General features: G+C 38.0%; 1 protein-coding gene across 3 annotated transcripts in view; it reads right to left on the bottom strand.

Moving 5' to 3' along the window:
* Positions 1-26719, bottom strand: part of LOC124790124 (protein disulfide-isomerase TMX3) — a 196703-nt gene that overhangs the window by 48715 nt on the left and 121269 nt on the right. For all 3 annotated transcript variants that reach the window (XM_047257695.1, XM_047257696.1, XM_047257697.1), the window contains 2 exons: positions 21824-22019; positions 7129-7182 (listed from right to left, as the gene is read on the bottom strand). In XM_047257695.1, the coding sequence (XP_047113651.1) occupies positions 7129-7182; positions 21824-22019 (250 nt within the window). The remainder of the gene's footprint in view (positions 1-7128; positions 7183-21823; positions 22020-26719) is intronic.

The following is a 26719-nucleotide window of genomic DNA, read 5'->3' as shown; positions in this document are numbered from 1 at the left end:
ACATCACATGATCACACTGACAGAACCACAGGCACATAGACACAGGCAACAGAGCATGCACAATGTCGGCACTAGTACAGTGTATATCCACCTTTCGCAGCAATGCAGGCTGCTATTCTCCCATGGAGACGATCGTAGAGATGCTGGATGTAGTCCTGTGGAACGGCTTGCCGTGCCATTTCCACCTGGCGCCTCAGTTGGACCAGCGTTCGTGCTGGACGTGCAGACCGCGTGAGACGACGCTTCATCCAGTCCCAAACATGCTCAATGGGGGACAGATCCGGAGATCTTGCTGGCCAGGGTAGTTGACTTACACCTTCTAGAGCACGTTGGGTGGCACGGGATACATGCGGACGTGCATTGTCCTGTTGGAACAGCAAGTTCCCTTGCCGGTCTAGGAATGGTAGAACGATGGGTTCGATGACGGTTTGGATGTACCGTGCACTATTCAGTGTCCCCTCGACGATCACCAGTGGTGTACGGCCAGTGTAGGAGATCGCTCCCCACACCATGATGCCGGGTGTTGGCCCTGTGTGCCTCGGTCGTATGCAGTCCTGATTGTGGCGCTCACCTGCACGGCGCCAAACACGCATACGACCATCATTGGCACCAAGGCAGAAGCGACTCTCATCGCTGAAGACGACACGTCTCCATTCGTCCCTCCATTCATGCCTGTCGCAACACCACTGGAGGCGGGCTGCACGATGTTGGGGCGTGAGCGGAAGACGGCCTAACGGTGTGCGGGACCGTAGCCCAGCTTCATGGAGACGGTTGCGAATGGTCCTCGCCGATACCCCAGGAGCAACAGTGTCCCTAATTTGCTGGGAAGTGGCGGTGCGGTCCCCTACGGCACTGCGTAGGATCCTACGATCTTGGCGTGCATCCGTGCGTCGCTGCGGTCCGGTCCCAGGTCGACGGGCACGTGCACCTTCCGCCGACCACTGGCGACAACATCGATGTACTGTGGAGACCTCACGCCCCACGTGTTGAGCAATTCGGCGGTACGTCCACCCGGCCTCCCGCATGTCCACTATACGCCCTCGCTCAAAGTCCGTCAACTGCACATACGGTTCACGTCCACACTGTCGCAGCATGCTACCAGTGTTAAAGACTGCGATGGAGCTCCGTATGCCACGGCAAACTGGCTGACACTGATGGCGGCGGTGCACAAATGCTGCGCAGCTAGCGCCATTCGACAGCCAACACCGCGGTTCCTGGTGTGTCCGCTGTGCCGTGCGTGTGATCATTGCTTGTACAGCCCTCTCGCAGTGTCCGGAGCAAGTATGGTGGGTCTGACACACCGGTGTCAATGTGTTCTTTTTTCCATTTCCAGGAGTGTATCTTATATAACCTTGTATGAAAAACATATAAACTCTACTATTTCAAATTCTGCATGGTGATATCCACTATCTTAAAAAAACATCTATAGAAACTGAAAGCACCACAACCAATTTGGAAAAGAACACATCACAGTCACATAATATAGTTTCAAATGCTAAATACCTATCAATCAGGCGACAATTTCATGGCAAATAAGCATATCAAAGTAGTTTCTCAACAGCTGGATCCTACAGTTGGTAACAGATCTAGGTGTTTATTTTATTAACTGCATTGCTTCTACATGTGATTTACATTTGTTTGCTATGTAAGGAGAATAAGGCACTTCTGCGATTCTTCAGCTATCGTTAAAAGTATACATCACAGGGATGAAAGAACGGCGTACACTTTGGCGTAATTACTTTAAATTAAGACATCGCTATTCTGATTTTATTGCTGACCAGCCCATCACATAAGGAGCTACAGCTTTGTCCATCCCATGAGCCAAGAATGAACAGAAACGGCTCCATTTTTACATAAGCTCACAAAACTTTGTTGAAAGTTTGATGAAAAGTATCTTTTGTGAGTTTTCCAGATGTTGCGGCTGTTGCATACCCATTATGATGCCATTCCATTGGATGATTTATGTCTCACTGGACTGGAGGACTAAATTTGCCACTGACTTGTTGGAGACAAACAAAAACTGTTAGTAACAGTTGTTCAGAAAGTGTTAATCCTTTTCAAGTGTACAAGATCAAAAGTACAAATAGCTATCACACAGGAGGATCCAAGCGACAAGAGGAGGATAGACTCAAGATAAATATAAAATGACTTATTCTTAGGCACTTGATCATTTTACAAAACATTGGGCATATGGTTACAACATAAGCTTGTGGCTGTGGGCAACAGCTGCAGCAGCTTCATTGCAGTCAAAGTTTTGAATTCAGAGTCTCAAACACTCGTTGCAATTCAAATGTCATCAAATATATCAGCACCAAAGACAAGTGTATGCTTGAAAAATTATTGCAAACAGCAAGATACTTTCAACTTCAAATTTCCACCATAATTTCTGAATTCAACCTGATTTTGTTACAAGTACAGACCAAGCAAAATGTATCACATCTCTAGTATGCAAATGTTATTGTTCTCGGCTGAGAAAGCTACAGAAATAATTGATGGCCAATGGAAAAAAGAAATCCATTGTCAGCTCTTTGACACATTTTGTGACCTTACATAAAAATGGAGCCATTACTATAAATTACAGACTCGTGGGGTGTGCAACACTATACCTCCTTACAAAGGTCTGATTCTCGATGAAACTGGAATATCAACATGTTCATTAAAAGTAATTCCACCAAAGTGTATGCCATTCTGTCAGGCCTATACCATATAGTGTTACTGACAGGTGAAGAATGCCTTGTTCTCATTGCACAGCAAACAGAAATTAATAAAATATGCCCCTAGAACCATAATCAATTGCAGCTCCATCTGTCAAGTAAATGGTTTGACACGTTTACTCTGCTATGAAATTATTGTCAGACTGCAAGATATTTAACAATGTCAATGAAGTTGCTTTTTCTAATAACTTGCTCATGGTGGTTTGATTTTTAATGCTCTGAATGTTTTTATGATAGATGTTACCACGGGCAATGCTCTCTCTCTCTCTCTCTCCTCTCTCTCTCTCTCTCTCTCTCTCACACACACACACACACACAGACACATTGATATACTGGAATGTGTGTGTTTTTCATTTTCAATTAATGTTAGTTACATAAGGTTATACAAGATTTGTGACGATAAAACATAATTTTAATAACTTTTTAAATGTTTATTTCTTTTGTAAATAATGTCATTGCATTTCTTGGTGTCACATGTCACACCATACCAATATCACTGGTGTCACATTCTGCCATGCCAACAAAAGAAAAAAATAATTAAATAAGAATGGATTTGAACATTGAGCACAAAGGCTACAAACTTGCTTGGTATAACAGTACACATACAAAGTGACCCAGCAGCATCAAAACTTTGTTATTTTCTCAGAAACTATTGAGTGTTGACACTTAAGACAAATGATGTTCCCTTTTATTTTTGCCCTTCTGCCAACAAGAGAAGTTTTGACTGTGTCAAAAATGACCAATGTGGGTCCCCTTTGAAAGCAAAGCAGTGGCTTGTTTGGGAATGAATGTGAAAAACTGTGAATAGCGATGTAAATAAGAGTAGAACTTTTTTGGGGTGTATGAACTTCACTAACAATATGAGCAGTGTATTTAGACTTTAATGTTCTCTCATTTAAAGGATCCTCACCATTTAAGCAAAAACTGACTTACTTTATTGCAGACATATTCTTGAAATAAATTAGGACTACAGTGCACTTCTTTCAGTAAATGCACATGTGAGCTGATTGAAAGCTACTCCCTCCTCCCTTAGTTAACGTGACTGATGCCTTTCCTAAATGATTACCCATAGTAATAAGAAATAAAAGGAGATGAGGAAGACACACAACAGTGTATAAACACATAACATGACATAAAAATTAATTTTTGGGTTTAGTGCCTCAATATGTAGAAACAGAATGTTTATAGGATAGCTCTGTCTGTCTGTCTGTCTGTCTGTCTGTCTGTCCATCCATCCATCTGAATATTTAGAGCCCTTTTTCTCAGGAACGGGTAGACACAAAGTTCAAGTTTATTTCACATACTAAGGTCTATGGTCTCTTGCCGATGTAAAAAATTTGAGCTTTTAAGTCAATGCGATCCAAAGATTCGGACACCTGGGTCACATATTTTTATACTTGCAAACTCCCTCACCTATACGAAACATCCTGTAGACGTAGAATCATGAAATTTGACAAGAAGCAAAGTTTCATAGTACAAGTAAAGAACAAAAATGTGAAAATTGTTAAATTGTAAAAAAATATTTTTTGCCATTACAACGTAGATTGTGTTCATCATCCATTAAAAGCATGATAGAGGAACATTACAGCAAGCAAACATAAAATGTAATTTGTATTCATGTTTTAGAAAGTAAATAATATTTCATTAAATCTTCTATATGAACTTAAGTCCCTTGCTTGCTGCTTCCTGTATATCCAGGTTAGTCTGAGGAGCTAAAGATTTTGATACAGTCTTTGAATTCCCATGTTTTTGAATGCCAGTGTCTGTATCAAATACAAGCAAAAATTGTTGAGGGTCTAGACACACACACACACACACACACACACACACACACACACACACACACACACACACAGTCTGTCTGTCTATGTTTAACTGACCACAAACCACAATTTGGGGCACTCAACTTTAAACTCAAGCTATAAAACTGTGACCTATAACTGGGCAGTGATAACATGTGTAATAGAATCAATGTTTGATATGTCTCACTAAAGCACTCCACACTATTCACGTAGACATACATAAGCAACACAAAGCAGAAGCAAAAAAAATATTTTTCTATTAAGCTGGTATGAAACAAGCAACTGGGTGTGAAAATGTCACTTGCAGAATATTTCAGTGACACAGCTCATCGTCGTCATAATACTCTGCTGAAGAGATTGAGATGTACTTATACAAAGTGTAAACAATGACTGTTTACAACAAATCGCAGTGGTTTTGGGGAAGTTAAAATGAATGATATGATATGACAACTGTGATCTATCAAACTGGTAAAAAATTTCAGTTTGACCTACAAAACCATGTAAGCATTCCATACGAAATTTTCAATATCCTCTCATTTTCTTACACCACTGTTTTCATCAGCCAATACGTGAGCATTATTAATTTAAACTTTCCTATGAGGGTAATGAAACAAAAAAAGGTGTAAATGTTATGCAAAAAATAATTATATCTAAAATTCATCTTCACCTTATCTCTCAGAATCATAGCAGTTTCATAGTATGAAGGCTGGAAACCAAATGATTTAACTGTTAATTTTATGCTCTTAACATTCACGTAAGTGCAAAAGCAAGGGGTTTTTATACTGAAGGACAAATTTAGCCAAAATCTTGCTTGGTATGGATACACTTGTCTACACCCTGTACCGATTGCAGATGCTTCCTTGCAGTATTTCCACTACTTTCTCTGCTCCAATTCATACAAAACTCTGTCTTATGTAATCTGGTTCCTTTACATGCATTGGAAGACTTAATGTTCTGCACTAAGTTTGGACTTTGTAACACAAGGCATACACACAAGTTATCAATGTTTTAGGTTTAATTCGATTGCAAGGAAATAATTTCCGAAAAAGAGGAATCTGTTAACATTTAATACCAATTTAAGTGTTAGGAAATCTTTTCTGATAGTATTTGTCTGAAGTGTATCCTTGTATGGAAGTGAAACGAGGACGATAAGCATTTCAGACAAGAAGAGAATAGAAGCTTTTGAAGTAAAGTGTGCTCACAGAATCACCCATTTGGTAATGGAGAGAAGAGTGAGTGATAAAAATTGCAGAGGGAGACCAAGGCTTGAATACGTAGTAAGCACATTGTACTGGGTGGAGCTCGCAGTAGTTACTTGGAGTTGAAGAGTGTTGCACAGGTTAGACTAGCAAGGAGAGCTGCATCAAACCAGTCTTCCAACTGAAGACCACAACAATAACAACGACAAAGACAACACCAACACCACTTAACCACAAGATGTAATCATGAAAATACGATAGGAAGCTAAAGAATGATAGTTAAGGAAGATCCCTAAGTTATGGACCCTGGCAGGGTATAGCAAGAGAACAGAGGGCACAAATGAAGCACCATTCCAATATGAGCATTCACAAATGCAGATACAAAAGACGCTGCCCGAGATGCAGTTAGGCTTTGTGAATATACTGAAGTCACTACGTATATCCAACATCCCATAATTTTTGAAGACCTTGGCTCAATTTAAACATCTGTACAATTCTTGTATCAATAATTGTGAGCCAATTATCACCATGTGTGAGTAGATTGTGTAATGGAACAATGTTTAAAGAAGGTAGCACTGTTCAAGTCTCAATAATAATATTTTCTGATCATTAATTTCTCTTTTCTTACAAGCTACAATCTGATATGATTCAAAATTGATGATCATCAGTTCCTTTAAATTATATTGTGGTAGTGTACTGTAAGAAATTATAGTAATTTGGACTTAGCAGATTGTAATTTTGATTAACATCCTTGCACTAGAGAAGAATATATTTTACATTTATCACTACTTGGTTTGATATAGTGTATGCCCTCACAGATTGGTGACCAACTGTATTTCAAGAAATTTATGATGCACATCTCTTGGTCAATGTGTTCTATGATAGCACTAAACAAGTCTTGAGCAATATATTAGGCAGCATATTCACAGTTAATTCCACTCAAAATAGAAATGTTACATCTGTCAACATATGATAGAATCCCATCATAATTGTAAATGTGTGACAACAGGTATGTTACAGCTTGCACATTTGAGTGCTAGTCCTACACGTTCTGCCTCTAATGATGAATGATAAATAAATGGTCTCTTCCGTGTTAAATCAGTATACAAGAGACCACTTCTAAAAGACTTACAGCAGACTGAATATAAAATGCTGAGGAGTTCCTGGCCATAGTACTTCAGCATTTTGTACCTTTTCACATTACAGTAGCATTTGACAGCAATGAGGTACAATACAAAATAATGTATCAGTACCACATTCACACCTGGGAGCGTACCTGAGAATTGATTTCACACCTCACAGAAAATGATAAGAGCTTTTGTAATTTTTTCTGATAATAATAAATTCAAAACATCATTTTTATTACACATGAAAATACCATCTCCTGCCTCACAAAAAAGAAAATGTACTTACTTGTGAAATTTGTCTCTGTTCTTCCTTATCACTGATTCCACCATGTCTCTGAACCTGTAATAATGTATAAATTTATTAGCATACTAAATACTGATAGTATATGAGTAGATTTCATCCCTTAGAAGGATGTACACAGTTAGGTGGGGGGAGGAGGGAGATTAAGAAGCAGCCACTACAGCATGATGTATTCAGCAAACAGTAAAAACTAGGACTGAAACTGCTATTTTATGTATTTATGATACTCAATGCTTATACACAGAGATTTAAGAATTGAAATTTCCTTCTTATAAGATTGAATGTAAAAAAAAAATATGTTTCAGGGTTTGTTATTTTCAATCATTATTAAAACACACACACACACACACACACACACACACACACACACACACACACACACACACACTCTCTCAAAGACTAGGTTTACTATCCCATTGGGCATAGGTAGTGAAACATTCAGGATCACTTGGCATTTGGTGGCGCAGATAGAAGAGGAACAAATGGCAGTTCTGAGTGGTCAGTAATGACTAAGTTCATGTAGCAAATGGCTGACTACAAACAGGGTCCAAAACAGAGCAAGATCATCTTAAGTATACAAAATCCAGATTGAATGCCAAGAGAGATAAAACCATAAACAAGCAACAGTTGAGCACTCTGTCAAATGGCATGGCCTGAAAACTGGGTGGAAACTGCCAACTGGCAGGACATGAAAATATGTGCACTTTCAAAGCACAGAACACTAGATCACACACCCACAGCACTCTACACTTCCACAGTCTGTGGAGCCACAAGGAACAGGGGCTGCTTGCCAGCCTCACTATCTGTGACACCATTTCAATACTGAGTCTCAGCAAGGAATCTGAACCGCTGTAAGCTGCAAGTCTATGTTCTGCTGAGAATAATATCCTTAGAAATACAGCACTTTCCCAAGTCTGATCAGGCACATTTCACTGTTGTCTTTCAGGCACTGTCTTTGAAGTTTTTCAGTATCCAGGGTAATTTATGAAAATGTAGGAACACTCAAAGACTTTCACATAATTATGCAAATTGTCATTTGCCTCACTAGTATGAGGTGATTTAATCAGGTAGACTACCAATCACTTAAACAATATCTATAAAAACCTCAGTGAAACATCAGTGTCGGTCACGTTTTTGGTTTCATAACTATTCTATTGCCACATAGAACCTGGATTCCAATACAGTTATGAGAGCAGGGTCATGAACAAGATCAAACACTTCAGACTGAAAGTACATTTATTAAGCACAACGTAAAGTATAGTTTGCCTCAGCGCTCCTGTTTACATAAACACAAAATTTCAAATAGATTACAATATTACATAAAATAGTAATCTCCAGAAAAATCCAGGACTCAAACCTATCACCTGCAATTAGCTATAGCTGTTGCATCATTGTGTACAATGCGTATCAGGCAGCACTAATATATGCAGTGGCTGCAAATACACAGCTCATAGGAAGTCTTCCACATTGCCATGTTACCCCCTCTGCTGAAAGAGGGAGGAAGAACAAAAAAACAAAGAAGAAAATACAATACGTAATTTTCATGAAGAACTAAAATGAGAAAACATGTTTTTCCCTTTCAAAGCAAAAGCAGTGAATTTATGCCTGAAACGTAAAACTTCTACAAATGAATACTTTTCCTACATTTATTTACAAGATTCAACATTACTACTTTTTACTTTCAGTAATTAATAGGTAATTAGTTCCTATCTTTTCTCATAGAAAATGCTACAATTCAAAACATCAGAATGAAAGCTATTAACTGATTATCACATATAAGGAATATTTGATAAGCTGCATGTCACAAAACTTTCTCCGTTTACATCACCAACACCTACACAATTCTTTTACCTAACATGCTTGGTTGCTGACGGAAAGCTCTTTCCTCACCATTTAATGCATTCTCCAGCCATAAGTTAGTTCACATTACACAGTGGGTCCCCTTGTAGCTGGCTAAGTAAGCCAAATCCATTGTCTGAAGGAGGCAACTGATACTATCATCAATAACATCATGTCTAGTACAGCACTGTCATTGTCATGCATTTAATTCCTTCATATTTAAAGGAAGTTAAATTTTGTAGCCTGTGTGCCTTTTTACTAAAGGTCATACAGTGAAATATAACAATCTGTGTTCATCATAGCATGAATACTTCCACATATTTTTATTTAAATTTTGAAAGTACATAATTTCACTTTTAAACAATACAACAATTTTTGACTTTTCTACTAATCTTACAAAAATATATGGAAATCCTTTGATACAATATTACAAATATTACAACTTTTTCACTTTTTGGTAGTTTCATGAGATAAAGCAAAATGCAGTGTTGAAATTGATGTAAATCAAAACTGACGAATTAGAAACATAAAAGATGATGTGAAGTTCAATTGTGACAGACTTTACTACTGCACTGCATATTGCAGTATTCAATAAAACAAACAAACACCATCTTAACAGGCCCTGAAGGCTCAATGGTACTGACCATCCGCCGTTTCATCCTCAGTCCTTAGGTGTCAATGGATGTGGAAATGGAGGAGAATGTGGTCAGTGCAGTGCTCTCCAGGTCACTGACAATTTTTGTGACCAGTGCCACTACTCCTCAATTGGCCTCACAATGGCTGAGTGCACGCTGCTTGCCATCAGCACTCAGCAGACCCAGACGGTGACTCCTCCAAGTGCTAGCCATGCCCGACAACGCTTAACTTCAGCGAGCTGATGGGAACTGGTGTTACCATTGTGGCAAGGCAGTTGGCTCAGTACCATATCTATGCTTATTGTCAAAAGTACAATCACATGTAGTAGCAAGTGAAATTCCTGAATTGAGGATTTTTTGATGGCAAGAATGTAGGAAGTGATCTCGGAAAAAGAGACACACACAGAGTAGAAATAACTTCAAGCGTGTGCCCTAGGGAAGTGTGTTGGGATCCTTGTTTTCATGTTGTATAACAATGAATCTTGCAGAGAATATAGTAGTAATCTGAGACTTCTTGCAGCTGATCCAGTTATCTGTGATGAAGTACAAACAGAAGAAATGGACAAATAGTCACATCTCAATCAGATTTCAGAGTAGTGTGGAAAATGGAAACTTGAAGCAAGTGTTCAAAAATGCAAAATTTTCCACTTCATGAAACAAGGAAACATAGATAGTCTAGTCACATTAACGTGACCATCTGTAAAAAGTCTGAATAACCACCTTTTGTAGTGCGGACACGCAGAAAGAGAGTCAATGAAGTTATGGAAGGTACCAACAGGGATGCACAATCAGGGCAACTCCAGTGCTGTGGCCAGCTGCACTAGGTTTTTCAGCTGAAGATCCATGGCACAAACAGCCCGATCGAGGTGGTCCCACATATTATTGACTGGGTTTAAATCTGGTAAGTTTTGTGGCCAAGGGAGTATGGTTAACTCATCCTGGTACTCTTCAAACCATGCATATACACTGCGAACTGTGAGACATGTTGCATTGTCCTGCTGATAGATGCCATTGTGCTGAAGTAAAGAAACTGTATGCAGGGGTGGGGTGGACAGGTCTCCAAGGATAGGTGCATACCTGTGATGATCCACTGGGCCTTCCAGAATGACAAGATCACCCACGGAATGTCACAAAAACATTTCCCAGACCATAACGCTCTCTCCTCTAGCCTGGACCTTCCAAAGATTGTTGCAGGCTGCTTGCTTTCAGAGGTTTCATGTCATACACACTAACGGCCTTATATGCTATGAAGCATAAAACATGATTCATCTGAAAAGGCTATCTGCTACCACTCAGTGGACACCTAGTTGCAATATTGGCCTGCTGTGGAGGCCCATACGTAGCAATATTTGCTGAATGGTCACTGAGGAGACATTGTTGGTAGCCCCACCATGGTTCATCTGGGCAGTCAGTTGCTGAACAGTATCTATTCACCCATACACCACTCTGCAGCTGTTGTTCACCCGTCATCTATGGCCTATGGTGCAGCACAGTTGGCTCAGTATTGCATTTGGATAGTGCCCCGAGCGGTATACTTTAACCACAGTGGCACACTAATAGTTTACAAGCTTAGCCATTTCTTAATTGCTTTCACCACTGGCCCAGAAGCCAATGAGCATACCCTTTTGGACATCAGGTAAGTCACTCCTTTTCGCATTTTGATGACGACTTCACTATTTTTCCGCATCCTCACAACGCACTTTATAATATATACTCTCCACTGCTAGTGCTGCCACCAACCATCTGTAAGCGATTATTGCACAATGATGTCTAACATAAACAGACCGTGCAGTATCCTGTAACTATAATATCACTGACTCACAGCTGGAATCTGTGAACTCATTTAAGTACTTGGATGTAACACTTTGTAGGGATATGAAATGGAATGATCACATAGGCTAAGTCATAGGTAAAACAGGTGACAGACTTCAGTTTATTGATTGAACGCTAGGGAAATGCATTCAGTCTAAAAGGGCAATTGCTTACGAATCACTTGTGTGACCAATCCTAGACTATTACTGAAGTGTGTGGGGCTCGTGCCAAATACGACTAACAGGTGATGTTGAACATATGTAGAGATGTTGAAGAAAGTAAAAGGGCAGAGTCTTGAAGACTGAAGTAAACAATCAGGAAAGCCTACTTACAAATTTTCAACGACTGGCTTTATGTTATGAATCAAGGAATATACTGCAACCTCCTCTGTTTTGCTCCCACTGAGATTGTACGGACAAGATTTGATTAAATTCATTGCATACAGAGGCACTTGAGCAGTCATTGTTTCCACACTACATATGCGAATGTAATGGGGAAAAGAAGACCTAATAACTGGTGCAAACAGACATACTACCATGCACTTCACAGTGGTTTGCAAACTATAATGTAAATTTAGATGTAGATGCAGATGTATAGTGAAGGAATAAAAAGTTGTTTGTGAAATTAGCAACACCTCTAAAGAGCATGATTTTTGGTGTGAACTTTGTAGGCAAGATGCATGACAGTAAACTTTCCAGATGATTGCATCGCACTAATGATGTCAGGAACAGCAGCAAGAATGAATATTTAACACATTAATTTAAAAATGACCAATGCCATTTTGCACATTATACTTTAAAAGCAATGACGAGCCAAACTGTTTTGTCCTCAGACCACATAAACTGACAAAATAGATATTCATATCCATGCCTTTAGGAAATATTTTTAGTTGAAGGATAACCTGAGTTTCAGTAATTAAGGATCACAGTTTAAACACATACTGAAAATACTGAGTGTACTCTAGAGTCAGATGAATTTGCTACAGTTACCATCTATTTCTTGTACACTCTTCAATGCCATTTTTCTTGATGGCTGTCATGTGAACTATGATCTGGATTTTTAATCTTATTATGACTTCCGTGGTGTAGAAAATTGCAGAAAATTTTATTGTAAAGAGCCGTGAATTTAGCAACCTTGAGGCCTCGACTACTAATACCACACTGATCTTTTTACTACAGTTTTGAACGTGTGCATTTCATATTATTTAGTCGCACGAGTGAACATTCTCACTATGAATTAATATAATTGCCAGAATCTGCTAGCTTTGCATATATCACCAGATGATCTATGCTGGTACCCATTAGCATGCTGTAGTCAAATGATTTGCTACAAGTTATGGTGCATTGTTGATTAGTGTGTTGTGTTTAGTTCAGTTACATTGTTAGTTGCTTAATAATGGAGAAGAAAAGACTAGCAACTTTTTTTCTGAGCAAAATATAGCGTTTAAATCCAACATAAATTATAGTTGTAGTGAACATCACTTCAAAACCCAATGAAGACATGCACAGCATTCAGGAACAACATAACTAGATGGAAGCCGGCTTCACCAACTTACTGAACTGCAACCAGGTACATTAATACTTAGAATTCTCATGCAAACACTAGACAAAACTACAACCAGTATGACATAGGCCCATTTTCTTTACAGAACTGCCGACACGAGGATCAGGAAATAACTTTACTGCAAAAACTTGTGTTCCACCAACAAGTTACAAAATTTCCTTACGTGAAAAGAAATTTCAACATCAACAACTGTCTGAGTTTCAATGGAGTTCGGTTATTCAGAATCAAAAGAGGGCACTTTCTGCAAGCTCTGTGTGAATTCCACTCAATGAAGGGCACATATATGTTCAGTTGAGGTCGTCAGTTAAAAAATAAAAAAGAGAATAAGTGAAAACATACAAGGTTTATCCCTACTGTTTATACTGTTTTGTTTTGCGAATGAGAGGGATTACCACTGACAGGACACACAGATTATGGACAGCTGTCAGAAGGCGAAGTTTCAAGTGGAAATGATGGTAAATTTTCAGGGCGCGATTCAGATTCCAAATTGAGGCAGCAGATGCAATTCTAAAAAACATCGAGATACTGCAGGTGCTAAAGTGACATATCTCAGCAAAGGCATTCAGAATGCAATTATTGACACTGCCAGTGGTTTAGTTGCAAACAATTTGCTGAGAAAATTAACAGTGTGCTAGCAGATGAAATCGCTAATATTTGTTGGACAGAACAGTTGGCGCTTCATGCTTTATATGTTGATAAAGACAAAACTATATTCATAATTTGTGAAGATTTCTTCAGATTAGTTCCTGTTTATGAATTTTGTGAATTAGCTTTGGCAGATGTTTTCTTTTAAAACATTCATGATCTGAGATTAAATCTGAACAATGGTCATGGATTGGGTATTGATGGGGCAGCAAATATGAGCAGTGTGTCAAGTGAAAGTGCAGTAAAATTCCAAGAGTCCTACACATGGCAATTTATGTTCACGTTTTTAGCCTGTCACATTGTTTAGCCATTTTACTACACCCAAAACAGATGGACCTTATAATTTGTGTTGATTTGTATGAGAATCTAGAAAAGGAAATGGAAGATTTTCGATCATGTTTCTGTCCATTGTACAAGGAGGAAGAACGTGAGGCTGAACTTACAGTAATTAAGCTGGAAATTCAAAGAATGACAGGGAGACAAACACAGCGACCTAGCTTCAAGGCAGAGTGCTTTCAATTTTTTTCCATTCATGAACAGGATTCTACTGAAAAACAGTGTGAGCATCAGGTGAAAACTTACAACCTACTGTTGATGCTATAGTAAATCAGGGGCCTAATGATGTTAATACATCACTAGAGACTTTCTTTAATGAACTGAAGGTGTGGAAAAGAAATACCCTTAACCAGAAAGATCACCTTAATTATTTTCCCCTGCACTCATAAGACAATGAAACTTTTCTGCACATTGCCAGTAACTACACTAAGTTTATTTTGAACATTGCTATATCTGAAACATCACTTAAGGAGTGCAATGGGTGTAGACAGACTGAATGGACTCGCCTTGATGTATATTCATAAAATATAGAAATGGCTGTCTGGCCTCGAGAGCCAGAGACAGTGATCGTGATCATGATTGTGTGCGTGAGTGAGTGAGTGAATGTGTGTGTGTGTGTGTGTGTGTGTGTGTGTGTGTGGGAGCGCGCGTGCTCGCCCATATTGTCTAATTAGGAAGGACTTTTGGCAAAAAGCTTACTTGTTTAATAGTCTCTTTTTGTACCTATCTGCAACTCAACATCTCCACTATATGGTGCGCAGCAATCTATCCTTTTCATAATACCGTCATTATATTCTATCCTCGATTTTAGATTGTTTGAAATAAAAACTGATGAAGTACTAGATGAAATCTTTAAAAAGCTTCGTTGCTCTCTCTGTAAGCGCCATTTTACCATTGTTGTCTATTAAAGTCATCAAAATGTTTGTGAATATATTACTTTAGTTCTGATTATTACATTTTACCTATTACTCAAATCCCCACTCCCTTGAAAAAAATCCTGCATCTGTCACTGATTGTAAGCAATTGACAACCCAACTACAAGCATTGGCAATGTGGCACATGATTTTGAGATCATCCAACTGATATGGATGATATTTTGACATGGCTATCAGTGACATATTAATAAAGTAATATAATAGACTTCATGGTCATAGTCTGTCCATCAATAGTGCCAGACACAAACTGATACATAAGGGTAATTGAATCGTGTCATTTGCCATGGTTCCTTTTTTCACTTGATTTACTTATGTTTGGAGTTTCCGCGCTTTCCTAGAGGGAGCCTCCGTGAGCGCACTGCTAGCGCGCCCGGTGGGAGGAGGTGCTGTGTATCGTGCCGAGGGTGGATAAGTGTTTGGCCCTGGACGACCGTTCTGCAGCGGGACGCTTGGTCCCTCTATGCTAAGTCTGGATGGGCCCAAAAACCCGGGGCGTGAGGACGCAAGAGGCCATAAATCTGTGGACAACGTTTGGTTTCCGTTCATGTGCTGGGGAAGCTATGAAGTATGTCTGCGGCTGCCAATAACCTCCAGAAGGTGGTGCCGTCACCGAAAGTAAGATTTTTCATCTAGTTAGTGCAATGGTCATCGTCTGGCAGGGCCAATCTCCCAGTGTTGTGGGAGTTATTAATAACTATTGTGTACATATTCTTGTGTTAAGGAGTTTGGTCCCCGTGGCATTTAAGTGCTCTATTTAGTTATATTTAAGGTAGTGCTAGAGTTTCTATTTGGTAATCCTCCTAACCCTGACTAATGTCGATTGCTCAGTCTGTCTGAAATGTTGGGTCTATTGGGTAGAGACCATTGTTGACTTGCTCTCCTCAGTCCCAAATTCCCATATCGATACTACGGCAGTAGTTCTGCCTGAATCTCATTTGCAGAAGTTATCAATTCTTGTGAGCACAAATAAAGTTACCTTTGCCTCTATAATTTTCGTCTGCTGGCCAGCAAGCTTTGGGTAAGAATTAAAAATCGCCAACTGGTCTTCGTCCAACTTAGTGGCTTGTGTTAAACGAGTTCCCTTTCCAGTTCGGGTAAATGTTTCCTCCTCCTGGTGGAGCCATCCTCTTTCCTGAGCCACTATTGCCACTCAATGTTCCAGGAGAATGAAGTAAGAGGTTAATTATTTACTCCATCGTTATGCCCAAGAAAGGCGAATTAGAGTAGTTCTGGATTACCTAAGCATTGCACACTACTAAGATAGTTCTAGGTTTGGAGAAACTGCAGAAGTGTGTCGGTAATCTGGCATATTTGACAATACAACATTGTTATAGAACTGAAAGACTTGGTTTTGATGCATTTGCTGAGATGTGATTTAATTATTTATTACTGATGTTAATTGCTTTAGATTAATTTTCTTTAATCTGTGGTTATAATTATTAATGATTGATCGTCCCTAACAGAGTAACACTTAATGTACGTCTGATTGTTCCATATGTCACCTACCAACTTCATTCAGGGACTGAAAAGGTGATCCTTGCTCTAGTTCTACGGGACTTTATTAACAGTTGACTCTTATCGTTTATGGTCTTAAATATATGTTTGTTTAAAGGAGTAATCATATATGCTTATTGTTTATTAAGTAATTATTAAGTTATATACCAAATATTACGGGTTCAAATATTCTCTCATTATTACACTTGCATGTTCCGTGGTTTGCACTGAAGGGTGTGACAATAAATGCAAAATCTAAAGTGAAATTGGTTGAGAGAATAGTTTATTGGTTGACCCCGTAGAAAGAGCATATCAGTAACATTTCTGACAACTTCATAATGAGTAACAGGCATCTCTACAATTTTATCTGCACTAACAAATTTTCTGAGTTAAATAAGAAGATTGCAGTATTTTCAGAGTTTACATATTCACACAACATAGTCTTGGTGTGATATTCCAGGAAGTGGATACCTAATCACGTTATTCAGATTGTTTTCTGTTGACAGAATGTCCATTAGACTAAGTTCATCACATTTATCACCAAATGGATGGTGACGTGCAGTCAAAGTCTTAATTATCACCTTGAAAAAATTAGGTTACAAAATTGATATTACGTTTGTTTATAGCCACTTGTTGCAGTCCTGGTACACTTGAAATGCTAAAGGAGCTAACACAAAACGATGCAGCCCATTGATAAAGGGCTGTATCATGTGGTAAATCATTTTCTGCATTGGAAGAGGAACACTACAACAAGAATCCATGCTGGGCATACAGCAACAAATCCACATCATAAAAAACAACGATTTGAGGTGCAGATACTTCCAGTGAAGCCAAACATATCTGAATGACAAACAACAAAGTGGCAGACAATCTCTCTGTGAAGAACTGGGAATCACAAGACAAGCTCAAAGACCAGCATATCACAAATGAGGCAAAAGTGTAAAAAATGAAAATCAGTCATGAATCAGTTTTCAACATCTAGCAAAATATTTTGAACATGAAAGATGTTGCTGCATGCTTGGTATCTGACTGATCACAAGCATTCAAGCAGCCTGACAAACCAAGACAGTAACAATGTGTGAGAGCTCACTGATTTATCGAAAAATCACTTTCTTCAAATGCATTTTTCACAATAAACTTATTTTATTTGCCAAACTTTAACATCGTGTGTGTGACACAATACACTGGTGACCATTTTCTACACCACCTTTCCTCTGCATAAGCTCTCTCAAGTAACTATTTGTTCCCTGAGCTCTCACACACAACTTCCCTACAAAACATGCATTTGTTACAGTTGTCACCAAAACGAATGTAACTGACACAAAACCATAATGGACTTTCTGAATTTTACAAGCTGTTATCACTGTCATATAAAATCAAATTAAGTTCATAGTATAATTATTTATAACTACAAAATTATATTTTCTAATGTTTCTATTTAAATTAGTATTTTGTTCATTCATTGACAACATGATCATATTAGTTTATAAAATTTACAAATTTTTGAATAAAATATAGAAAACTTAGAACTGGTGATTTTTTATCCAAGGTTTTACATAATAACGCATAAGGTCTAACAACTACTACTGAAATCTATAATATTATAAAGCTGACAGAACTACACTCATATCGGAAATACACAATACCTCACCTCTAAAAAAATATAAATTACCTAACCAACGCCCAGGTGTCAAAAATCAATCAAGCGATTGACATTCTGCACAATTAAAATTCAAACTGAACTGCACAATACTGTGTGTGTCCTGAAAGCTTAAATTGATCTCTGCGGTACCCCTGTGAATATTACATCTGCCAGCAGTTCATTCCAATCAACTACTGTAGCATGGCAATACCTGTCCAAGGAGGACACTGAGTATCATTTGCCACACCACGTAGAAGCTCTTTTCAATTGTTATAGGTGCTTCACCCATCATAAATTCTGTCAAGACAAAATTGTTGTATTAATCCGAATTTTGTGTGGTAGGTAATTTGTACAATATGATTTGCTCCTATGTTTCACCGCTTTCTGGTGTCACAAATTTTATACTCAGCAGTGCAATTTTACACATATATTTAAGAAACAACAATCTTATTCAGTAGCAACCTCCCAGGCAGCTGAGTGCGTTAACACACACTATTTCTGGGAAATGAGGAAACAAGCCTGACAGGGATTGTTACCAACAGGCTGGTGAGCTGGTCAGCTTGCATTTGGTTTTTAGATGGTTTCCCACATCCCACTAGGAAAATCCCAGGCTGTTCCCATATCCCATAACAGGTACACGCTATGCAAACATTTAGAAAACGTTCTCACACTTGCACATGGGATTTACTATGGACACTGACAGGTGGGGTACACAGGTTCAGACCTGGGGGATGGGGTGGGGGTGAATAATAGTCACTTTAAACCTACCACCACCACCTACTCAGCAGCAGTCAACCTACTCTTTTCACCTGGTCCCAATTAGTCATTTAAAGAGCTACTATTCACTTTCACCAAAAAGACTAACACTGTCAGTTTGTAAGTGAAAGAGGATTTACTGGCTATGGGATTTGGATAGTTGAATCTTAAGTCCGATGTTTTTATGGTTTTATTGCCTGCAGTTTCTGAGAACAAAATGAGTGTGCTGCCATGAAGATTTGTATGTAATTTGTCCAAAGTACTAATGTTGATAGAACAAATGATTAATACTTCATATAAATATAATAGAGGGAAACAGTCCATGTGGGAAAAATATATCTAAAAACAAAGATGATGTAACTTACCAAACGACCAAACGAAAGCGTTGGTATGTTGATAGACAACCAAACAAACACAAAATTCAAGCAGACATGTCTGCTTGTGTGTGTGTGTGTGTGTGTGTGTGTGTGTGTGTGGGCGCGCGCCCGCGCGCAAGAGAGAGTGTATACCTGTCCTTTTCTCCCCCTAAGGTAAGTCTTTCCGCTCCCGGGATTGGAATGACTCCTTACCCTCTCCCTTATAACCCACATCCCTTCGTCTTTCCCTCTCCTTCCCTCTTTCCTGATGAAGCAACCGTGGGTTGCGAAAGCTTGAATTTTGTGTGTGTGTTTGTGTTTGTTTGGTTGTCTATCAACATACCAACGCTTTCATTTGGTAAGTTACATCATCTTTGTTTTTAAATATACATTATATAAAAATTGATATGCAAAGTAATAACCAGCAATATTTTTTGCAATTTAAGGATTTTACATGTTAATGATATCTAGGCAAACTTCCGGCAGGGTGAAATTGTCTGTAGAAGAAAATCATAAAACCTCACTCATTTAACCAGCACCGCCACCATCACATCCTCCAAGAGACATTCCTGAATAGTTTTGTTTAAGTCAGAATATTCTATCGTGTTTGCATTAACAATTGCTCAAACATTCTCTTCCATAACTGCTTTACTACTTTAAACATACTTCTCTTTTGGCTTCTTTGCATCTGAAACAGCTTTTACTGACATACTGTCTGTTGGCCCATCTTGCCTCCCTAGCACAGCAGTAGTGTTCCCGCCTACCACGCAAGGGGGACCGGGTTCGATTCCTAGCAGAGGACTAGGTGTTGTGTCCATCATCATTTTCATCACCATTGACACTTAAGTCGCTGAAGTGGCATCAACTAAAAAAGACTTGCAATACGGCGGCCGAACCCCAAAGGGGAAATCCCAGCCAATAAATGCCATACGATCATTTCATTTCAGGTTAGTAGAGTTTTTATGATGTTTTGTCACAAATGGCTGGCATTGTCAATATTTTATCTTCTGATGGTGTCGACACACTGGAGATGAGCTTGTTGCCAGAGATTACATGTATCAGTTGCGCCAACATCTGGGGGCTTTTCCTTGGTCATAACTGCTATGGTTCTCCCTTTGCTACCTGCAATGGTCATTCGCTGCTCCATGGGAATCCAGGATCCATTTACTTTGTGGCTTTCCTCCGTCTTACTGAAAGTATTGTCAAGTTTGTGGATTTCTATGGCTTCCCAGGACAAATGGGTGTAGTAGCTTTACTCCACAGCGACAAATTCCATGTTGACAAAATTTTACTATTTGATTGATCACACATAGTGCGTGATCTTCCAGAGCCAATATCTCCACTGTCCCAACCTACAATACCATTTATGTTCAATGATCCTGCTGTTGATGTACTGTCCACTCATTCCCACAAAGACTTTTCCACTTGCACTGGCTGTGTGATCTATGCCCAACATTGCAAGTGGGTCCCTGTTGTCTTTTGCTGATCAGACACACTTTTGATCTCCTTGATCACTTTGTAAATAGTCTTTATGTCATGTCTGCAATACTCCACCAGTTGCATAAGAAGTTTTGCAAAATCTAACATTCGGCAAAGTGACAAAGTGACACGTCGGAAGAAGAAATGTTGTGGACGACCTTTCTGTACATACGTCCCCAGGGTGATGGACAGAATCAGCCATATATTGTGCAAATTTGGCATAAAGATCATATGCACACCACCATGAAGATCAATGAGTGTCTCAGACTGGCAACTTGCAATTTTGGGAATATACCACATACCATGTTCATGTAGAAGCAACTATATGGGAATGACTGGATGATCCATCAAAACCAAGATCACCAACATAATGGTATTGCAGGTTGGGAGAGATGGAAAAGTTGGTCATGGTGGAGCACGTGCAATGCGAGATCAACCATATAATAAAGTTTGCTGACATGGAAGTTCTCACTGTGGAGAAAAGATACCATGCCCTCTTGTTCAGGGAAGCCATGAAAATCCACAAACATGACAATAGCTTCAACAAGAAAGATAGAAGCTTCAACAAGAAAGATAAAAGCTTCAACAAGAAAGATAAAAGCTTCAACAAGAAAGATAAAAGCTTCAACAAGAAAGATAAAAGCTTCAACAAGAAAGATAAAAGCTTCAACAAGAAAGATAAAAGCTTCAACAAGAAAGATAAAGCTTCAACAAGAAAGATAAAGCTTCAACAAGAAAGATAAAGCTTCAAAAAGAAAGATAAAAGCTTCAACAAGAAAGATAAAAGCTTCAACAAGAAAGATAAAAGCTTCAACAAGAAAGATAAAAGCTTCAACAAGAAAGATAAAAGCTTCAACAAGAAAGATAAAAGCTTCAACCTGAACAGAATGAATTAAGGACAATCACATCTTCTCGGCAAATTTACCTCTCATTTCTGATGTTGTATGCATAGTTTTCTTACTGAAGGATCATTCTTTACGTTTTCACAGAAAATCTTTTGTTTGTTAAAAAAAGGAAAAAAAAAAAGAATTGCACACACTTGTTTAGTAAATTCAGTGACAACACTGGAGCAACTACTGTTAAGTACCACCTAATACATTCAAGCACATATAACTTGAACAATAATAAAACATGCATCCAGTTCATTAAGTTCTAATACAGCATGCTGGTGTTAGTAAGACTACTTACTCCAACATATCTGGAGATATTTCCTGCAATTTATTTTCTTCTACAATGGCCAAGACAAGATACTTATTTGTCATCATAATCTGGTGGATATTGCCTCTGGTAACTTTTGGAAATGTTGAGAATCTTTCTGTGTTAATCCACTGATACAATGAGGAATTTAGTTGACCCGAATCAATGTTTTCGAAGTTCTCACTATCTGAAATGGAAACAAAGAGGTCTAAATAACACAATAGTAACATGAATATTCGAGTGGTGCTCCACTCCACAGGCATTGCACTTTTGTAAAATACGCCGGCATGCATCTCTCAGACGGATGCAGTACATAAACCAGCAGCTGCAAATAACTTATTTTTACACAAGTTTTCACAATATACCACAAAAATGGATCAAAATTAGAAAGATTAGCAAAAGCTGACAGGATGTTCACTGCACACATTTGCAGACCACATAACTGATTCACTTTGTAGCCAAATGGAGAAGCTAGTACGATAGATCTGTAGAAGGAAAATATATTAACGTGCAATAGGAGAAACAGTGTTCATTGCGATTAACATGGAGAATCAATGCAAAAGAAATTCAGTTAAAAAACAGGAATAAAGAACATTTATGATTATGCCACACATCTGATGACAGAATTTTGAAGTGGATTGAAGTTTCATGTACAGTTTCACACTCAACAACCACTAAACAAAAAGAGCATAGAGCAGTGAATAAAGTACGTTTTTTAAGAAACTTCAATTTTCCACATCATATGAAGATAAATATTAGTACAAAGATCAATTTAAAATGGATTGTGTTTATGAATGTACAAAACTGTATTGCTAATTTTGTGTTTTGCCAGTTTTGCACTCTGTGTGTAATCATAATCACAACTGGAACACTGAATAGAGAAGCGTAAAAACACATTTCATATTACATATAGTGGATCAGGTCAGATCATAATAAAGGCAGCATTTCAAGAGATTAAAGTGCCATCATACCCATAATCATGAGGAGATAGTAATGCTTCCATAATAATATCTCTCATTAAATTTCAAATAATCTCGTACAGCTGTAATAGGCCATGTAGAGTAAGCACTGTCATGAGAGAGATCGTTGCACAACCTTAATTACAGACCAATATTAAGTAATAAATATATCTGCCAGTATCATTATATGAGGGTTATTCTTATAAAACCTAAATCATCTCAGACCTTTTTTTTTTTTTTTTTTCAAAAAACTGTTTTTAAATTTTTACACATTTATTTTTTTTACATTGTTTCCATTTTTGTTTCAATATTTGTCATAACATTCTACAAGCTTTTGTATTCCTAACCTATAAACGTCTGCTGCCTTGAGGGTAACCAGTCAAGTGCTTCTTTCACCTTGCCAGCTATTGCAAAGTACTTGCTGCCGAAAAACTCCTTTACTTTGTAGAACAAGTCAAAATTGTGACTCACTGATATTCACAAATCTTTTCGTCTACGGCTTTGATCAAATCTTCTGAGATCACTAATGGTTGACCTGATTGCAGTTCATCATTGAAATTTCCCTGTGCATATCTGAAAGTTCTCACAAACTTAGGCACTTTGCTGTCACTCATCAAATTGGGGCAACACACCTCACTTCTCTCTCTGTGAATTCCTGCTGCTGTAATGTTCCTTGCTGTCAAAACCAAATCACTGACCATATTTCACAGTTGGTGACCTGATCAATTGTTTTAAAATTGTTTGAACTGACACTGTAAACAGCACACTGTGACAGTGCCAAAGTAAATGGCATCATCTGACAGGCAAGGCTTGCTGGGAGTCTGTGCACATGAGTGTTTCAATGTTCACACAATATTCAATTAGCTACAGTGATTCGGACCTTACTTCCCGAATAACCGCCGTATGTTTATATATTTTTTGTTTCATATATGAAACATGGAAATAAAATGTGTTGTAGATGTGTTTATTGAAGGAAGAAGTGACTTGAAGACAGAAACTGAAGAGCAACATGCGGGTGGAAAATTACCACCTGGAGCAGAAAAGTTGGCTGCCCAGAAATGTCATTACAGTCATCTACAAATACTTAACTATTGTTACAAGTACTAAAAATGCCATTCTTTTGTCCACGGTAAATGGTTCTATGGTGTTGTAGTATGAGACTGTCAGCAGTGAAGTTGATCTGTCACTTAAAATGATCACAGATGAGTCAAGATATTGAACCAAACTGACAGAACCAACAAGCACCTAAGCTGCGAGTTAAAATTCTGAGCTTTCTATTAGATCTGATCATGTAGGTGAAATTGTGATCCCATCTAGGAATTTAAGGAACCATCAACTATCTGATCATGCATTTTTAGATGCGTGATAGGGAAGCTTGATTGAGTTACCATAATCTGCTGGATTAAATCGTTGAGAACAGTATAACAGAGGGATAGACAGTAACCAATACCTGAAGAGGTTTAGAATTGTTAAAATTTTAGGAACAGACAGGGTTAAAGTGGGGGTGGCAATTTTTTTAAATTCTTTTTTTAATGAGAGGCCAAGTTTTTATACTACCCCAAGTTGTACAGTGTAATTTATTTCAGCAAAAGTAATACCTAAAGGGCTGATAAATTTTGGCGCATTTTACTGCAAAGTAAAATACTTAAAAAAAGAATGTTTGATCTAGTCAAAAAATTGTTATAAATATAATCCACTATATTTGTAACACTTTGGTACTGACTATAAATGGAATGACAAGCTAATACAAAAAAGAAAGATAGTAGTCAGAAGTGAAAAAAAAGTATGTGGTATGTTTTAGCATTTCTGGCTGAAATGTTCTTAGATATTTGTGCTATTGCTGTACGTGTAGGAACAAAAGTAGGATCTTTACCTGAATTTCCAAAATATTTATTACTTAAAATTAAATATTTTATCCCAAGAAGAAATTTTAATGTTAACTTATGAGCTGTTTATCATACAAAAAAAGGTGACAATATGATCATTTGACTATTTATAATAGCAGCAAAAGTACGAGACTACTTACACATTATGGTAGTAAATCAGCAAACAATTCACATAATCTAACTAGATGGCAGTAACACAATCCTTAAAGAAATGTATCAAAAGAAGAATTCACTTGCAATTACTGTAAAATCACAAGGAGATAGAATGGCTGGCCAGTAAATAACTTCAGCAGATTAAATTTTAATACTGCCAACACACACATATGAAAGTGATAAAATAATTCCTAACTTACGAAATTGTCAAGACAAGTACAAATAAAATGGATTTTTGGGCGGAGATTTGCATAAAATGGTCAGTTTATTAAGTAATGGGAAGCTCTGTGACATTTCAAGTTAGGGCATTGGTTAGGAATAGATTTTTCATTTCAAAATTTGTCTCTAATATTTCACCTTCTGAAGGTGACATTCTGCCACACTCAATTTAGAAGACAAATTACATGTCACTTGTGGTTTGGCACAACAAATCTGACTTTAAGAGGTGCAGCAATTATTGGTAGATAATTTATTGGCATTCCAGAATCTATACATTCAACGTATATTGGATGAAGTACATCAATCTAAAAGAGATCAATGTCAGAAATTGTTAAGTATTTGTTGAAATACTAGTGTACTTTCACTTGATAAACATTGACAATGCTGGATAGCAGTTTTTGGTTGCTAACAGAACATCCTCTTGTAGTTTCCATATCTTATTTTTGGACCCCCTTTATTAATTCGAATATGAACATACACCAATAACAATTTCACTTCATGGAAAATGCAGAAGGGTTTCAGATTTCTTAAGATTCTGTAGGGTTAAGAATAGGTGTTAGAATAGGTATGTCTGTAAATGTTAAGTAGTCGATACTACCATGCTTATATTGGTATCTGACATAAAATTTTGTAGCACTGGAAAAATAACTTGAGATGGCTTAAAAATATATTTAGGAACCTAGCTTATGGTGTAGTATAGTAAATATGTATTCCTCTCAGCTGCACCATGTAATCCAATGTTCAAAAGTTATTGCAATAGATTTTGAAATCTTAAGATACTCTGCGTAACTTAGAATCTGATTTAGAACTCTCTGAAGAAAACAAAAAAAGGTGAAAGCATGCATTAATTCTGGAATAAATGCTGGCAAATACCTGGATCACTATAAGGTTCCATAATGAGTGGCCACCTTGATCACACTTCAACCACATATACTACCAATGTTGGTAAGTGCAGCTGTAAGACTTGTTTGTGAAGGTGATACTGATGTATGTCCCTCTCAACCTGGGATCCAAGTGATCTGCCCCTCCCTAAACAATACCTCTCCCTCCCCAAAGATCCCGAAAGCTAGGAGCAGTTTTTTTTTTCTTCTTTTAAATGTTCCTGTCATCAGTATTTATAACAACGAAAACAAGCTATTTTTGACAACATAATGTGCATGTTCTGCCACCGCTTGGTGAGTAGATTTTTTTATCCATCCATCCAATCACATTATATTGTCATCAGTATTTGGAATGTTGTCATCTGAAAGTAGGCAGTGAACAGCCACTCAATCCCCCTTTAATTCATTGGCTTATGTATATCCACCATGACAGATGGGAAGGCTGCTGATGCACAAGAAAAGAGTAATTGGTGTGACAACATTTGTCACAGAAGAACACAGGAAGTTAGCCTGTACTGTACTACCAAATCTGTACAGAGACAAAAAATATATAGTTGTATTATTGGCCATTTAAGCATTAACAACATTTTAAACTAAGTTAATATGATAATTTCTTCTGTATTTTTCTTGAGGCTTCATTTATTGAAGCTAATGACTACCACATGAATTTTGATACTGGAAAACAAGAAGGGTATGACACAGTACCGGCAAAAGACAGAAGAAAATAAATGTGTTGAAATCTCTCTCTCTCTCTCTCTCTCTCTCTCTCTCTCTCTCTCTCTCTCTCTC

This window comes from Schistocerca piceifrons, chromosome 3 (genome assembly GCF_021461385.2).
Source record: "Schistocerca piceifrons isolate TAMUIC-IGC-003096 chromosome 3, iqSchPice1.1, whole genome shotgun sequence".
Lineage (NCBI taxonomy): Eukaryota > Metazoa > Arthropoda > Insecta > Orthoptera > Acrididae > Schistocerca > Schistocerca piceifrons.
This window is presented reverse-complemented; position numbering and strand designations above follow the sequence as displayed.